The following is an 18,017-nucleotide window of genomic DNA, read 5'->3' as shown; positions in this document are numbered from 1 at the left end:
AGGCTGAGGTAGGCAGATTGCTTGAGGTCAGGAGTTTGAGACCAGCCTGGCCAACATGGCAAAACCTCATCTCTACTAAAAATACAAAAATTAGCTGGGCGTGGTGGCACACACCTGTAATCCCAGCTACTTGGAAGGCTGAGGCAGGAGAATCGCTTGAACCCGGGAGGTGAAGGTTGCACTGAGCCGAGATCGCACCACTGCATTCCAGCCTGGAGTAAGACTCTGTCTCAAAAATAAATAAATAAATTAAATAAGCAAACAATAAAATAAAAAAGAGGAACTACCTATACTCAGGTAGTAGTGGCTCCTCCTCTCGGCCACCAGAGGGCAGCCCTGCCTTGTGTACATCACTGCCCCACTTCACACCCTGAATAATCTGCTTGATCTGCTATATGCTTTACAGGGCGGGTGGAGAGGGAGAAGAAAGTTAATAAGCACAGAGTGTGCTTCTCTTGAGGTGGAGCTAGAACTGCAGGAAAAACCCCTGCTTTCAAGGGTTTCCAGGTCATGGGAAGCCTAGGATATAATGCAGGCAGCTTCAGAACGATTGGTCCACCTTTGGATGGTCAGCCCATAGGATGAAGAAGCCAAATGAGGAGCTGGCACCACTAGTTTGACTGCAGATTAAGCCAATCCAAGGCCCCAGCCTACTGTGCGGGGCTGACCATGACAGTCTTTCCCTTCTGATCCTGTGGATCAGGACTGCTGCAGAGACTCTCCCCTCTACTCCCAGTCCAACAGGCTCTGGAAAAGGAAGATGTGGTCCAGGGACTTGGCATGGGGCTGAAAGAGGAGAGGGAGGTGAAAAGGAGAGGAAGCCAGCCCTGATGTTTCCTTACTGGGGACACTCTTGCCCCTCCCACTCTGTTTCAGTTCCTCCCCTTCTGTGACAGACTCACACACTCTTGATGCAGATGTTTTTATTTGCCACTGAAACTACGGTTTCCCTGTGGACCCTTATGGTGCAGGAGTGTGGAACAGGCTGCTGGAACCATGGTTTACAGTAGTAGCAGGTAGATTAGTAGCATGAGTGGTGAAATGCTGTGTCTGAGTGCCTGTCACTTGGCTCCCAGGGGAATATCATGCAGCCCAGGAATAGTGTTAGATTGGGAAAGACTGGCAGGAACAGTCACTGTCTCTCCTCATTTTGGTGAGGAATGGGTCGCACGTAATGGAGAGCCCAGCAGAAGCATCCAGTCCTGTTCTGAATGGAGCAGACCAGTGGCAGCGGCCTCTTGCTTTCATTTACCCCTTTGGGCTGCTTGCCTAAAGTCTCTCTTCCTTCTTCACCTCCCCAGGCCCTTTGGCAAGAGGGAAGACACTGCCATTCCTGGCTCTTTCCCTAGATCAGTGTCTGATCTGGTGGAGGTAGCTTGTGGGGTCTGGCTTCCTCCAGTTCCGGCGGATCCTGGCACTTGTCCTCCTAGAGTGCAGATACTGCTCACTGGAGGCTGTCTCCGTGGCACTCTGTGGGTCGGCCAGTGGAGAGTGGGGCTCCAGGATTCTGCAGGGAACAAGTGTATGATTAGCCAACATCAATAGGGAGAATGGAATGGGGATTTCAAGAGATTTTGTCATGGCAGACCATAAAACGTATGATTTGGAGCAAAATGAGACCGGGGCTCTGGACTGGTCATTCCTGCTCTGAGAACTGTCTGACTAGACAAAGTTTTCAGATTTCTCTGCAGTAGAAAGGGTTGGACCAGATCAGGTTGTACAAAACTCAACATTTCTTCATCCTCATCCTGTATTCATGGCAGATGTCATTAATTAGTCATGCTATTAAACTGGTTTGATAAGCAGTGACTACTAATCAACTGGAGTTAAATACAAGCTATGACACTGACTTGCCATCTCAGGACCTGATGACCTCCAAAGGCCTGTTCAGGTCTGATGTTCTGATTGTGGGCCCCAGAGAAGGCAGCAGAGAGATGAAGTGCAGAGCATCACCCATAGTGATTGGTTGAGGCCAAGTGGTTCAGCTCCATCCCTTTGGGTTCACTCTTCCTGGGCTGGCAGTGGCCTAGGCAAAGAAGTGGCCGACTAGGGAGACTGGGGAGAGATCTCAAGGTAAAAGTTTTTCAACAATTTTTAACCCATAATGCCTCGACAATACATTCCTAGGCTGTATTCTCTGTAATCCCCAGCCAAGATTTTAATTAGGCTTTTTTTTTTTTTTTTTTTAAAGAGATAGGGTCTCACTCTGTCACTCAGGCTGGAGTGCAGTGACAGGATTATAGCTTACTGCAGCCTCAAACTCCTGGCCTCAAGCGATCCTCCTACCTCAGCCCCTGGAGTAGCTAGGACTGCAGGTGCATGCCACCATGCCTGGCTAATTTTTCTTTGTTTTGTGTGTGTGTGTGTGTGTGTGTGTGTGTTTTTTTTTTTTTTTTTTCTTCAGAGACAGGATCTCACCGTGTTGCCCAGGCTGGTAAGCTGAGAATCACAGCAAAATGAGGTGGTGCTACTAGGACTCAGGGATCTCTTTCCATGGGAGTTCACAGGGTTGTATATGACTCCAAAAGTAACATCTGTCTTTTTTTTTTTTTTTTTGAGACAGAGTCTCGCTCTGTCACCCAGGTTGGAGTGCGATGGCACCATCTCGGCTCATTGAAACCTCAGCCTCCCAGGTTCAAGCAATTCTCCTGCCTCACCCTCATGAGTAGCTGGGATTACAGGTGCGCACCACCACACCCAGCTAATTTTTGTAATTTTAGTAGAGACAGGGTTTCACCATGTTGGTCAGGCTGGTCTCAAACTCCTGACCTAGTGATCTGCCTGCCTCGGCCTCCCAAAGTGCTGGGATTACAGGCGTGAACCACCGCACCCACCAACAGCAATCTTGTAAGTGCCAGCCAAGTGATGACACTGTGTAGACCTTATAACCACCCTAGTGGTAGGCAGGCACTTTACAGTGAGGCCACTAGCTCCAGGCCACACAGTCAACACAATGGTGGAACAGGCGTTGGTGCTCTTCCCTCAGCCGTCCAGTTCTAGGAACTTACCTGAGCCGGCTGCAGTGGTGTAGTGAGTGGCCCAGGGGTTTCTGCCTTGGGGGCCTCTTCCTGCGCAGCCTCTTGAGGGCCTCAGCCACACGGTGGTCCCCTGCACATTCCCAGATGATCTGTGCCCGTTCCTCGGCCAGCTGGTCCCCGCTGCGTTGAAACAGGCCTTGGATCTGCAGCAGCTCGGCATCCTGGAAGATGTTGGCTGAGGCCTGCTTGCGGCCCCGGGCCTCAATCGGGGCCTGCCAAGGGGGTGGCTCACTGACCACCGAGGCTGGGGTACCCATTGTGGATGCTCTGAGGATGCAAAGCATGGAGACATCAGCAACTCAGCTGGTCCTTCCCAGACCTGGGGTTCCTGGCTAATCCTAGGGCTTCTGATGTTTCCATTCTCCAGGAGCTAAACTGGAGGAAGTCTCTTGCCTTAAAATCACTTAAGCGCTTATGTGTCAGACACCTATATTATCTCATTTAGGATTCACAGCAACCCGTGAGGTAAGAACTATTGTTTATCCTCATTTTACAGATGAAGAAGTGCAACTCAGAGGGGTTAAATGACTTGCCAGTGTCACAAAGCCACGTGCACATGCAGAGCCAGCAGTTGAACCCAGGTCTGTCTAGCTGTAAATTCCATGCAGACATCAGGATGCCCAGTAGCAGCTCAACTGTGTTGAGTACTTATACCAGGCACCTGTAAGAGCTTGCCTTTCATAGTATCAATGAGATGTAACAAGCATAACAGCCCTGTAAGGTAGGTATTTTTATCCTCCTCATTTCACAGATGAGGAATCAGAGGAAAGGTTAAGTCATCCATGGTTATGCAACTAGGATGAGAACCCAGGCCTCTGATGCTAAGGCCCAGGTGCTGTAGCACACAGGTAAGAGAGGAGTTGTGGAACTGGGCTACCCAGGTTGGAATCCCACTTTATCCCCCTCTGCCACTTATTTCGCGGGGCATCCCCCATGCCTCAGCTGCCTCCCATGTCAAATTATCACCTGGTACTAGTACCTACTTTGTAGGATTAATTTGAAGAGTGAAGGAAGACATAAAGTATATAGAATAGTGGTCAGTGTTTTCAATCTATAAAATTGAGACATCCTGTCTCCTATTTTCAAGACCTTGGGGATGAACCAAATCCATATAATTTAGCAAACATAGTATGAAATAAGCCAATCAGATCTAACCACAGTCCAGTGGACCTAATGAGCCAGAGGTGGAGGCAGAAGAGGAAGCTACAGGGGTTAGAATATACTGTCAAGGGCAGAGGCTGAAATTTATAAGAAAGTTCAATAGAAGTTAGGCTCTGTGTCAATGTCTCCCATCATATCCAGGAAGTGAAAATTAAATGATCTCCTTTGATTCTAGATAGTTCACTTTGAATAATAAAGGCCTAAGAAGCTTACCCACCACATCCTTGTCTCCAGCACAGCCTGGAAACAAGACTGGCATTACACAGAACAGGTTTCGAGTCCCAACTCTGACACCTTAAGCAAGTTACCCAACCTCCTCTCTGAGCCTGTTTCCTTAAATGTCAAATGGGGATAAGATTACCCACTTCTTAGGGTTATAGTAAGGATTAAATGAGCCTAGTATATCAGTTACCCAATAAGAGCTATAGTTGGCCCTCAGCATCTGTGGGTTCTACCTCCAGGGATTCAACCAACCTTGGATAAATAAAAAATTTAAAAATACAATGATATGGCTGGGCATGGTGGCTTACACCTGTAATCCCAGCACTTTGGGAGGTAAGGCGGGCAGATCACCTGAGGTCGGGAGTTCAAGACCAGCCTGACCAACATGGAGAAACTCCGTCTCTAAAAATACAAAATTAGCTGGGAGTGGTGGCGGGTGCCTTTAATCCCAGCTACTCGGGAGGCTGAGGCAGGAGAATCACTTGAACCCAGGAAGTGGAGGTTGCGGTGAGCCAAGATCGCACCATTTCACTCCAGCCTGGGCAACAAGAGCAAAACTCCATCTCAAAAAAAAAGAATACAATGATACAACAATTAAAAAAAAAAAAAATAGATTCATTGTAACTATAGAGCATTCACATTGTATTAGGTATAAGTACCCTAGAGATGATTTAAAGCACGCAGGAGGATGTGCACAGTCTATACGCAAACATGGTATTTTATGTAAGTGACTCAAGCATCCCACAGAGGAGCCTGGAACCACTCTCCATGGATACTGAGGAATTTGTAAATGCAAATCCTCCTCTGTTGGCCTCTGTGACCTTTGTACCTGAGTCAGGGGTATAGGTGAACCCTGCTTTCCTCCAAGCTGTGTGGCCACAGCCAGCTGATGACAGCCCTGCGCTCTCACCCCTCTCTCCCAGCCCCAGGCCTTTTGGGGAGAGGAGGAGCAGGTCCTGCTGCTTTCCCAGGGCCTGGCTGCCTGAGTCAGACCTCATTCCACAGCCAGCTACAGAGACAGCAATCAACAGCAACTAGCTTCCAAAGGGGGAAAAGGAACATTAAAATATGTTTAAATTAAAATATTTATATGCTCATCATAAGAGGCAAACAGTACAAAAGCTTATATATAAAAGCTTTTCTAATTTCCTATCAACCCACCTGGCAGAAGTAACCCTTCCCCTAACCTGCCTTTTGTTCTCTGCAAGGGTTTGAATTATCTCTGCCCCACTCATACTCCCAAAATATGACTCCCTCCCTTGCCCTGGCTTTCTCCGCTTCTCACCTCAATAGTCACCCTCATTATTCCAATCATTTCTATTCTCACTTTGTCCCAGTTTCCAGGCCTTCTATCATAAAAACTCCACCCTGTTTTCAAAAGATTTAATAACGAAAATAAAGCTGCAGAAGATTTCCAGATGAGTTAACATCATGAAAACTGTACTTTTTATCTGGAAAATGGGAATTTAAAAATCTGCCCCTTCTTAGGTGCTATTATGAAAATCCAGTTAAAACCTAATCTATGTGGTAATTAAGCCCCCAGAGCTGGATGACATAAACACACTGTGACAAGAGGACAACAGCTGGGCCGGGTGCGGTGGCTCACGCCTGTAATCCCAGCACTTTGGGAGGCCGAGGTGGGCGGATCACGAGGTCAGGAGATCAAGACCACCCTGGCTAACACGGTGAAACCCCGTCTCTACTAAAAATACAAAAAATTAGCCGGGCGTGGTGGCGGGCACCTGTAGTCCCAGCTACTCAGGAGGCCGAGGCAGGAGAATGGCGTGAACCCGGGAGGCGGAGCTTGCAGTGAGCTGAGATCCGGCCACTGCGCTCCAGCCTGGGCGGCAGAGTGAGACTCCATCTCAAAAAAACAAAAAAGACAACAGTCACCAGGTAACACTTTTAGGCTGATAAAGAGAAATAAAAGCTAACTATGGGATATTTACTCTGGATCAGGCAATATGGATGATATCCTTTAATCCTCAAAACAATTCTAGGAGTTAGGGACTGTTATCCCATTTCACAGGGAAGTAAAGGGAAGCTGAGATGCAAGTATGACTACCAGTGGCTCAGCCGAAGCCAGAGGTGGTTGAAATGACTGCAGCCATGCTTTTATTTTTATTATTACATATATTTTTGAGAGCGAGTTTTGCTATTGTTGCCCAAGCTGGAGTGCAGTGGTGCAGTCTCAGCTCACTGCAACCTCCACCTCCCGAGTTCAAGTGATTCTCCTGCCTCAGCCTCCCACGTAGCTGGAATTACAGGCATCCCCCACCACTCCTGGCTAATTTTTTGTGTTTTTAGTAAAGACGGGGTTTCACCATGTTGGTCAGGCTGGTCTTGAACTCCTGACCTCAGGTGATCCTCCTGCCTTGGCCTCCCAAAGTGTTGTGATTACAGGCTTGAGCCACTGAGCCTGGTCAGCCCACGCTTCTAAACCCCCGAGCTGGCTTCACAGCCAGGCAGCTTAAAGAACACTTCATGTTTCTATGAAGAGTGCTTTCCTATTACCACCTAATTCATGAAGGGGAAATCCTGCCAATGGAAAGGGAACGACAATGAATTATCCCACCTGGTGGAGGCAGGGGTTGAGCTGTGGAATTTTGTTAGTCTGTTCACTAGGGTCTGGGCTCTTTCCTGGGTGGCAGTTAGCTCAGCCTTGAGCTATAGCACTCTAAAGAGGAAGAGCCCAGCTTCCACAGAAGAAATTGAGAACTGCAACCCAGCCCAGTACACAGAGCCCTGGCTTACGAGTCAGAGGAGTGGGTTCAAGCCCTACTTCTGCCAGTCACTGGCTGAAAGGCCTCAGGCAATTCACATCCCCTCTGTGGGTCAGTTTCCCTGTTACTGCTGTCAGAACAGCTTGATGTTGATGGTTTCTGAGGGCCTGCACAGTGCTGGGAGTCAACAATTCCATGCGCAGGTAGGTCTGTACAGGAGGAGGAATGGAGCTATTTGTCTGCCAAAGCTAGGGGCAACATGTGTGGACAGGTCTGGCTAACTGGGTGCCAGGAAACTCCCCAGCCAGTAGCTCCCTTTCTCCTCCCTACTCTATGCTGTTTTGCTGCAGTGGGCCCTGGGGTTAGGATCTGGTAGAAAACAGAACTCACAGCTCTAAAGCTCCCTAGTGACCTCAGCTGGCTATGACCAAGCCTGGGGCAGAGGCCTCGGCTGGTCTGGGGTGGTAGGAGAAAGGGTAATATCTGGCCTCACCTCCCCAGGGAAAGAAGGGCAATAAGGATCATGTAGCAGCAGCTTCCTCGGGGAGGAAATGGCTTGGAGCCTGACTTCCCAGCTACCTCTCCCAGGACACCAAGGCTTTGACTCCACAGCTTCAGCGAGCTGCGTTACAAACATACCAAGAAACTCTTGCGGAGAATCTGAGCCTCCAGCCTCAACCATACCCTCCATGAACCTTGGGGAGGGCTTAGCACCTTCAGATTTTGAGGCCCGTCACTCTTTTTTGTTTGTTTGTTTATTTTTTATTTATTTATTTTTTTTTGAGGCAGAGTCTCACTTTGTCACCCAGGCTGGGGTGCAGTGGTGCAAATCTCAGCTCACTACAACCTCCGCCTCCAAGGTTCAAGCAATTTTCTTGCCTCAACCTCCCAAGTAGCTGGGATTACAGGTGCCCGCCACCACGCCTGACTAATTTTTGTATTTTTAGTAGAGACAAGGTTTCACCATGTTGGCCAGGCTGGTCTTGAACTCCTGACCTCAAGTGATCCACCCACCTCATCCTCCCAGAGTGTTGGGAATACAGGCATGAGCCACCACCGGCCAAGACCCCTCACTCTTGGCTCTGCCTCTCATTCTGGGATTCAGACAGCAGAGTGAGGCTGGGAATAAAACTAGGCAGATTCCAGGTAGGATTAGATGGTAAGTTTTGGGAACACCGATGAAATGGCGAATCAGAACACTTTTATTATCAAAAGAAACTTTTCCTGCCTCATTCAATGTGTTCAATAGTTATTTTCCCTCCAGTTTCCTGGAGAAGACCTTAGTCCAGGAAAAGTCAGTGTATACTTGAACAATAGTACTTTTGAAAACTAGAAAATGAAACCATGGGGCTATTAGATTACAAATGGACCTTTCAGGCCGGGCGCGGTGGCTCAAGCCTGTAATCCCAGCACTTTGGGAGGCCGAGATGGGCGGATCACGAGGTCAGGAGATCGAGAGACGATCCCGGCTAACACGGTGAAACCCCGTCTCTACTAAAAAATACAAAAAAATAGCCGGGCGAGGTGGTGGGCGCCTGTAGTCCCAGCTACTCGGGAGGCTGAGGCAGGAGAATGGCGTAAACCCGGGAGGCAGAGCTTGCAGTGAGCTGAGATCCGGCCACTGCACTCCAGCCTGGGTGACAGAGCAAGACTCTGTCTCAAAAAAAAAAACAAAAAACAAAAAACAAAACAAAACAAAACAAATGGACCTTTCATTTCAGAGCTGACATAAAAGAAGATAAGTATGGGTCTGTGTACAAACAGACCAATTGCAAAATACTTCAATTTGACACAAACTAGGTTGAAAATGAACCCCAAAGGAAATACCAAACATTGAAAATGACAAAGTTCAACTTGTTTTGAAACAGGCAGTAAGTGAAGAACTGTGGAACCCTAACAAAGAAATATATTTAAAAAGTGACTCACCATGCAATGAATTTGCAATATATAAATATAGTGTGCAATTGAGCACCCTTTGTAATATACAAAGTTCAGTTCAGACAGCTATTCTAGGAGAGTATCTCACTGTAGTCCAGGGAGGCCCAGGTAATCACGAGAGGCAGAACACATTTGAGTGAGCTGGCATCTCCTAGGTCCTCACGCAGGAGGAGGCACCCTTCCAATAACCCAGGTGATAGCAATAATCTCTGTAATCAGGGGCCTAGGGGCCCTTAGAAAAATTACTGGAGGCTCTGGCCCAAGACCCTAATCAACACTTGGGGCCCTGGCCTGCTATCCTACACAGACATGCCACTGGACAGCAGCCAAAATCTGTGACTCCTCAAATGGGAAGCCCAGTTCAAATGGCTGTGTGGGCTTCCCCACCAGCAGGGCCTAGCCTCAGGGAGGTATGCCTAGAGAACTGGATATACATTGGCCTCCAAATCTGTGCCCCTGGAGGTGGAGAAAGGAACTGGGCCCTTTCCCCAGACCAGTTCTCATATATGACCTGAAAATAAACTGCTACTAGATCTAGGGATAACCCTTTCAAGAGTTCTAGAACCCTGAATTCTGGCTGTGCTGCTAACTGGGTGACCTTGGATGAGTCTCAGTTTCCCCTGCCACAAGTTGCTCATCATCAAAATAGTGGGTATAAGGCCGGGCCCGGTGGCTCATGCCTATAATCCCAGCACTTTGGGAGGCTGAGGTGGGAGGATCGCTTGAGCCCAGGAGTTTGAGACCAGCCTGGTCAACATAGCAAGACTGCCTCTACAAAATTTTAAATAAGCTTTTTAAAATAAATGGTGAGAATAAATAACCCTTAGCAGGAAAAGGGAGATTAAGTTTGCAAGGGCATTCCTTCTAGCACCTGGTATACCACAGACATTCCATGTATGCTGGTTGAATGAATAAATTATGAAGGGAAAGGCTACCTGACTACCAGAGGCTATAGAATCATTGTCATTTTCATCATCACAGCAATCAGCAAATCTGTGTACTTTTAAGTCATAGCTTTATGATTAAAATCATAGAGGCAGCTTGTTCAGTGTCAAGCACAGAACAGAGCACGTTCAGATGGGTGCTTTCTTTCCTCCTCACATGAGGTGGCACTATTGTTACACCCATTTTACAGATGAGAACACTACACCCAAAGTCACACAGCTGGCAGGTGATGGAAGCTGGGACACGAACCCAGGCAGTCTGACCCCAGCACCCGGGCTCTCAAGCCACTGTTATTTTTGTTCCTGCCAGATGGCTGAGGAGGTCTTCTGGGGAAAGTCAGGCCCACAAGCCTTTTGGAAGCTATCTGCTTCTGTAGATTGTGGAAGGCACAGGGATCCAAAGTCAGGACTCCCAAGCCAGCCTGTGCACTTCTGCACTCCACTGCCCGGTGGAGAATTGGAGAAGGTACTCACCACGCTGAAGGGCAGCTCCGACAGACCTCAAATGGGGATGGGGCAAGCTAAGATGCGCCCACTCCAACCTCTTCCACAGCCTTCAGAAAGGGCGGGCGCAGCTCTGGGCTTCCTGCTGCGAAAGTGCTTCCAGGGCCAGTCGGTGATCACAGGCAGCACAAGAGCGTGGCAGAGGGTATTCTGGCCGAGGTCCTAAAGCGACATCTCCAGCACGAGGAGGCCCCGGGGCTCAGACGTGGCCGCTTCGCAGAACGACGGGGCCCTAAGTGGATCTGGCGGTCGCGTCCCCCGATGGCACCCCGGCTGACTGTCGCCCTCCGGCTCCCACGGAAGCGCCGAGCTGGGCCGCCGACCTAAGTACCTGGTTGCTTGAGGCGGGCCGCACGAAGCTTCAAACTGGTCCAGACCACCTGGGTCACAGCCGCGGTTCCCGGGAGAAAGCGCTCCCCAGCCCCGGAACAGCCAATCCTCGGCCCGAGCCGGGTGCGAGCTCCCAGGCGAGCCTTCCAAACCCAAGGCGGAGTTCCGTGCGCCAATCATAGGCGGGAGACAGGGAGGGGGCGTGTCCATCTCCGCCCCCCGCCTCCGCTGGCCTCGAAAGCAGAGTGCGAAGCTTCCTCGAACCTAATCAGCGGCGGAGCGGCGGCGAGGGGGCGTGTCCACCCGGGCCCTGCCCACCGCCCTCGCCGCCCTAGCGCGGCGCCGGAGGCGCCCCCTTCCTTGACGTCAGTCCCTAGGGCCAGCGCGGTTTTGCCGGCGCGGCGCCGGGCGGGGCAGCATTCCTGCCCCGGGGTGCGGCGGCAGCTGTCCATGTAGGGTACACGTGACAGTGCCCCTTCTCCTGGGCCCAAGGCCAGCGCGCACGGCACCGACTGCCTTACGGCGCGTGGCCCTCTGCAGATCCTCAGATTCTGCCTTTCAACTTCCCTCCCAGCCCACCGTTTGGCTCCGGCTTTGGAGAGGAAGGGGCAGTCTGCTGCAGTCCGACCTTGGGCTTCAAAGCCAGAATGTCGTGGGTTCAAATATTGGGACATTGTGCGACTTTGGGCCGGTTACCTAAACAAGACAGTATTTTAAAGTTTGTATTCATTCGGAAATGTTCATTAGTGACCTGTGCTGTCCGAGTTCCTTTATAGGCAGTAATCAAGAGAGACGGAAAGACCTATAGCCCTTGTCCTGGGGAGTCTACAGCCTAGTAAGGAGGCAGGCGTTAAACAACCTAAAACATGGAGTATGTGATTACAGTTGTGATCAATGTTATGGCTATAAGAGGATAATTATGGAGGAACCTAAGCTTCCTCTCGGAGGTTCAGGAGGGCTGAAGAAGCAACATTTAAGCTGAGATATAAAGAAGAGTTGAAATTGGTCAAATGAAGAGGAGTGGGTCTGGGGAAACTGCTTTAAGGGAAGAGGGAAAGGCATTTGGTTGGGCCAGGAGGTAGCTTGGCTCCGGAGGAATTAAATGCGACCCGGAGTAAGGCTAACAAGAGAGAGCACAGGCAGAGAAGGTTGTATGTGATCCTCGGAGGAGTTTAAACAGGGAATGGCATTATATGTACTGTGTTTATGTAATGGGCATTTTATAGTACTTACCACGTACCAGTAGTGTCAGTCAGCACTTTGCAAATTTCATCCTCATGACAAGTTTGTGTTTTTAGAAGGTCACTCTGGCTGCAGCTTGGAACTTGGATTGGAGGGGGCAGCAGTGGATGCAGGGTATCCAGTGGGCCTCTGATAAATGCTTGTTTTGTCCTTGGAAGATAAGGTGTTCGTGCACTTGTTCAGCAATGCTCAGGAAAGGCTTTTGGGTCTCCCTGACTTCCTTTTTACATCATAACTGACCTCCTATCCATTTAAGCTTGATTTTTCTTCTGTAAAAGTTCTGGGTGGGAAGAGGAAGAGCCAGTACACGGGGATTTATGAATTCCTTGTTGCAGGATGAAGGGGATGTTAGGGAGCTATTTGTCCTCACCCCGTGCTCTCCAGTTCCTCTCTCTGTCCTTCTGCACAAAAATAGCATCAGTAAGTGTTGTTGTGCTGTGGCTAAAAGGGTTTTTTGTTCTGTTTTGTTTTTTTGAGACAGAGTCTCACTCTGTTGCCCAAACTGGAGTGCAGTGGCACCACCTCAGCTCACTGCATCTTCTGCCCCCTGGGTTCAAGCAATTCTTCTGCCTCAGCCTCCTGAGTAGCTGGGACTACAGGCATGTGCCACCACGCCTGGCTAATTTTTGTATTTTTAGTAGAGATGGGGTTTCACCATGTTGGCCAGACTGGTCTTGAACTCTTTTTTTTTTTTTTTTTTTTTTTGAGATTGAGTCTCGCTCTGTCGCCCAGGCTGGAGTGCAGTGGCCGGATCTCAGCTCACTGCAAGCTCCGCCTCCCGGGTTCACGCCATTCTCCTGCCTCAGCCTCCCGAGTAGCTGAGACTACAGGCGCCCGCCACCTCGCCCGGCTAGCTTTTTGTATTTTTTAGTAGAGACGGGGTTTCACCCTGTTAGCCAGGATGGTCTCGATCTCCTGACCTCATGATCCGCCTGTCTTGGCCTCCCAAAGTGCTGGGATTACAGGCTTGAGCCACCGCGACCGGCCTGGTCTTGAACTCTTAACCTCAGGTAATCCACCTGCCTCAGCCTCCCAAAGTGCTGGGATTACAGGTGTGAGCCACCATGCTCGGCCGCTAAAAGGTTTTTTGTTTTTGAAACGGAATCTCACTCTGTTGTCAGACTGGAGTGCAGTGGCACGATCTCGGCTCACTGCAATCTCTGCCTCCTGGGTTCAAGCGATTCTCCTGCTTCAGCCTCCTGAGTAGCTGGGATTACAAGCACATGCCACCACGCCCGGCTAATTTTTGTATTTTTAGTAGAGGCGGGGTTTCACCACGTTGGCCAGGATGGTCTCAATCTATTGATCTCATGATCCTCCCACCTTGGCCTCCCAAAGTGTTGGGATTACAAGCATGAGCCACAGCGCCTGGCCCGTTAAAAAGGTTTTTACAGTGGCTTCTCTTCACTTTTCCTCAAGCCCTGGGGAACTGTTGAAAAAAACAAAGAAATCAGCAATGTTCATCTCCAGTGGAAAGTATTGGTGCAGAGACTTTCAGCCAACTACTTGGCTAAGGAGGGGGACTGTGCAGGCTCCCGAACCAAAGGCTGAGCTTCTGAGCCAGTGACTCCCACTGGCCCATTCTAATAAATAGGGAAGCCAGACTCTTGGCATATCGGTGCTGGGTGAACCTAGGAATTCTGATGCCATGAGCTTAGATGAGCATCCCGAGGTAGGAATTGGGAACTTGTGGTTTCTGGGTCAGATGTGACTAAGGCTGGGTGGAGCGTATCTGGTATCTCCAAACATTTTTGCAGGCATGTGACCATGTGCTTACAATGGAACCATTTCTATTGTTACAGCTTTGTGATTCAATACTTCTGGCGAGAAGATGGGGCACTCCACAGTTGTGTGGGCCATGTAAGCCTCACCAGAAGTGGAGTCATCTGAGACTCACAGAATGGTGCTGGAGACAGTAATCACCCCAGACAGGGCCCTGTTTAGAGAAAGTCAACTCTGGGGAATGGAAACCTCATGAAATTCAGGCCCAAACTTGATTTTACCCAGGGCCTAGATTAAAGTGAGTTTAGTGAGGAACTCCTTTCAGGCATAAAATTTAAGAGGGCACCAAAAAACTCAGGAAACCCAAGATAAATAATATCTTAACACAACATTTTTTAAAATCAAAATTAATGCAAAAAATCCATGATGAATAGAATATCAACATTTAAAATATAGGCAGGCTGTTGTTTATGACCTTGCATTATTTTGCAATGGGAACAGTCACTACCAATGAGGCTTTATGAGAGTTGACAATAACGTGTGAACACATTGAATAACATGGAATTTTATATGCAGTAATTTTTTTATTGGAATGCTTTTATCCACTTTTTCTATTTGGTTCAAAATATGGAAGGTAAGTGCATATAGGACATATATTTTTTCTTTTGTCTTGGGCTCAAATATGGTTCAACTCAGTACTGGTTTTTACCCTCAAAGGAAGTAAAGTCTAAGAAGGGAGTTCTAACTGTTTTACCTTAAGCAAATTACTTAATTCCTCTGCCTATTTTCTTGTCTTTTTTTTTTTTTTTTTTTTTAAGACAGGTCTTGCTCTGTCACCAGGCTGGAGTGCAGTGGCCCAATCTCAGCTCACTTCAACCTCCACCTCCCGGATTCAAGCGATTCTCCTGCCTCAGCCTCCTGAGTAGCTAGGACTACAGGTGTGTGCCACCACGCCCACCTAATTTTTGTATTTTTAGTAGAGACGGGTTTCACTATGTTGGCCAGGATGGTCTCTATCTCTTGACCTTGTGATCTGCCCGCCTTGGCCTCCCAAAGTGCTGGGATTACAGACATGAGCCACCCAGCCTGGCCTATTTTTCTTGTCTTTAAAATGAGAATAATCACACCACTTTTCAGTGTTGCTGTGAAGATAACTTGAGGTACTATAGGCTGAGTTCTTAATATACACCTTGCTATAGACACTAAACCAGCACTGGACTCCTTCCCTCTTTCTATCCTGCAAGAATGGTTCCTTGATGGGGCTGACACTTATTCCCATGGGTTTCTTATTGCTATTTGTCCTGTTCTGGGCAAAGTAGAGAGAAGTTTTACACTTAACTGACATGCAACAGTGCAACTTTTGAATTAACTCTGATTTTCTTGATTAATAATCATGGACATTCTAAACTTTTTAATAAAGCCCCTTCTGCTTACAACATTACATAAGGCAACTAGACTATAGCCCTCTTCTATCAACTGACAATCTGGACAGGCCAAAAATAGCAAAGTCCTTATAGAAAAATGGTACATGCTGGGCGCGGTGGCTCACGCCTGCCTGTAATCCCAGCATTTTGGGAGGCTGAGGTGGGTGGATCACGAGGTCAACAGTTCGAGACCAGCCTGACCAACATGGTGAAACCCTGCCTCTACTAAAAATACAAAAAAATTAGCTGGGCGTGGTGGCGGGCGCCTGTAATCCCAGCTACTTGGGAGGCTGAGGCAGGAGAATCACTTGAAACTGGAAGGCTGAGGTTGCAGTGAGCCAAGATTGCACCACTGCACTCTAGACTGGGCAACGACAGCAAAACTCCATCTCCAAAAAAAAAAAAAAAAGAAAGAAAAAGTAAAGAAAAGAAAAAAGAAAAATAGTACATTATAGAAGCACTAAAAAAGTACACTATTCATGTAGGTTAGAATTAAAGGTCAATATTGTGTCAGCCTACTGTAACAAAATACCACAGACTGGGTGGCTTAAACAACATTTATTTTCTCACAGCTCTGAAGGCTGGGAAGTCCAGGCTTAAGATGCCAGCCAATTTAACTTCTGGTGAGGGCTCTCTTCTTGGCTTGTAGATGGCCACCTTCTCACTGTGTCCTCACATGCTGAAAGAGAGACAGAGAGAGCATATGCGAGTGGGCTCTGGGGTCTCTTCTCTTCTTACAAGGACATTCATCCTTATCTTTTCTTTTCTTTCTTCTTTTTTTTTTGAGACAGAGTCCTGCTCTGTTGCCTAGCCTAGAGTGTAGTGGTGAGATCTCGGTCACTGCGACCTCTGCCTCCCTGGTTCAAGTGATTCTCCTGCCTCAACCTCCCAAGTAGCTGTGATTACAGAGGCATGCCACCATGCCCTGCTAATTTTGTCTTTTTAGTAGAGACGGGGTTTCACCATGTTGGCCAGGCTGGTTTCGAATTCCTTTCCTCAAGTGATCCACCCACCCCCACCTCCCAAATTGCTGAGATTACGGGTGTGAGCCACTGCTCCTGAAAAAGGACACTAATCCTATTGAATCAGGGCTTCACCCTTACGACCCTGTTTAATCTTAATTACTTCCTTGTTCCCAATGGAGTTACACTGGAGGTTAGGGCTTCAACATATGAATTTTGAGGGGACACAATTCAATCCATAGCTAGTATGAACTCATGGTTTTTAAGATATAGATAAATAGGTACAAAAATAAATATAACTGGGTGCAGTGGCTCGTGTCTGTAATCCCAGCCACTCAGGAGGCTGAGGTGGGAGAATTGCTTGAACTCAGAAGTTTGAGGCTGCAGTGAGCTATGGTTGTGCCACTGCACTCTACCCTGGGTGACAGAACAAGACCCTGTCTCTAAAAGTAAATAAAGCCATAAATGTGTGTGTGTGTGTATATATATTCACATACATGTACATATATGCATATATATGTATATGAACAATCACATTCACACACATATATACTCCCCAGCTCTGTTGGTGAAGAAGGCCTTAGAAACAGTGATAGTGTAGTGGGAATAACCACACTTAGCACCCAGATATTGACTTCTCAGTAACCATTCTCTACAAAAAGGGACTATGGATCCTTGGAGAAATGGTTGACTCTAGAATGAAGTTGAGAAAATTCAAGATGAATGAACCGGGAACATCTTGTGCCAGAAGGTAAGGAGGTTCTCAAATAATAATGGAGACATATCAAAGGACCAGGAGTCAGGTTAAAAGGGCTCCCACTGGCCAAAATGGGGCAATTAGGCATCAAAATAAAATATAACAGTAATAAATTGTAATGTAATAAGAATGTTTAAGTCCACAATAATATCAATCAGTAAATAAAAAGGGGAAAGAAGAAAGCCCTTCCTTACAGTAGAATGCTCACTCATAAATGTAGAAGGAATGACATAGTTAGAAAATCATCAGTGGTTACTAGAATTAATGGGTGAAAGTTTATTGATTAACAGGATACTTATATAGTCTAAAAAGTATCTCTTCACAAATTACTTATTAATTCTAAAGAAAAAAGTAGTGACTACAGTGGAGAGACCTAGCAGACACCAAGTTAATCAAAGATCAATGTTAACATCACCAATGCTGGGGCAAATGATCATAATGTGCCTCCTGATACAATGCACTGGGAAAGACACAGCACCACTTCTGTGATATACCTGCTAAAAAATACATAATCAGTCAGGCTGGGTGCGCTGGCTCACGCCTGTAATCCCAGCACTTTGGGAGGCTGAGGCAGGTGGATCACAAGGTCTGGAGTTTGAGACTATCCTGGCCAACATGGAGAAACCCCATCTCTACTGAAATACAAAAAATGATCCCGGCGTGGTGGTGGGTGCTAGTAGTCCCAGCTACTCGGGAGGCTGAGGTAGGTGAATCGCTTGAACCTGGGAGGCAGAGGTTGCAGTGAGCCCAGATCGCACCACTGCACTCCAGCCTGGGCAACAGAGCAAGACTCCGTCTAAACAAACAAACCATAATCAGTTTGGATCAAATCAGAAGGAAACATCAGACAAATCCAAAATGAATGATAGTCTATTAAAGAACTGGCCAGGTGGCCAGTCTTGGTGGCTCATGCCTGTAATCTCAGCACTTTGGGAAGCCAAGGAGGGCAGATCACCTAAGGTCAGGAGTTCGAGACCAGCCTGGCTAACATGGTGAAACCCCGTTTCTACTAAACATACAAAAAATTTCCCGGGCATGGTGGCACACGCC

General features: G+C 47.9%; 1 protein-coding gene across 1 annotated transcript; it reads right to left on the bottom strand.

The window, feature by feature from the left end:
- Positions 1–908: 908 nt before the first annotated feature.
- Positions 909–11,126, bottom strand: LOC105478441 (arginine vasopressin induced 1). The gene is made up of 3 exons (XM_011735733.3): positions 10,501–11,126; positions 3,009–3,305; positions 909–1,507 (listed from the first exon to the last, which is right to left on the bottom strand). Exons 2-3 carry the CDS (start codon positions 3,293–3,295, stop codon positions 1,351–1,353), a joined length of 444 nt encoding a protein of 147 aa, XP_011734035.1. The 5' UTR covers positions 3,296–3,305; positions 10,501–11,126; the 3' UTR covers positions 909–1,350.
- Between the last annotated feature and the right edge of the window lie 6,891 nt (positions 11,127–18,017).

This window comes from Macaca nemestrina, chromosome 9 (genome assembly GCF_043159975.1).
Source record: "Macaca nemestrina isolate mMacNem1 chromosome 9, mMacNem.hap1, whole genome shotgun sequence".
Classification (NCBI taxonomy): domain Eukaryota; kingdom Metazoa; phylum Chordata; class Mammalia; order Primates; family Cercopithecidae; genus Macaca; species Macaca nemestrina.
The sequence above is the reverse complement of the archived record's forward strand: the minus strand, read 5'-3'. Positions and strand labels throughout refer to the sequence as shown.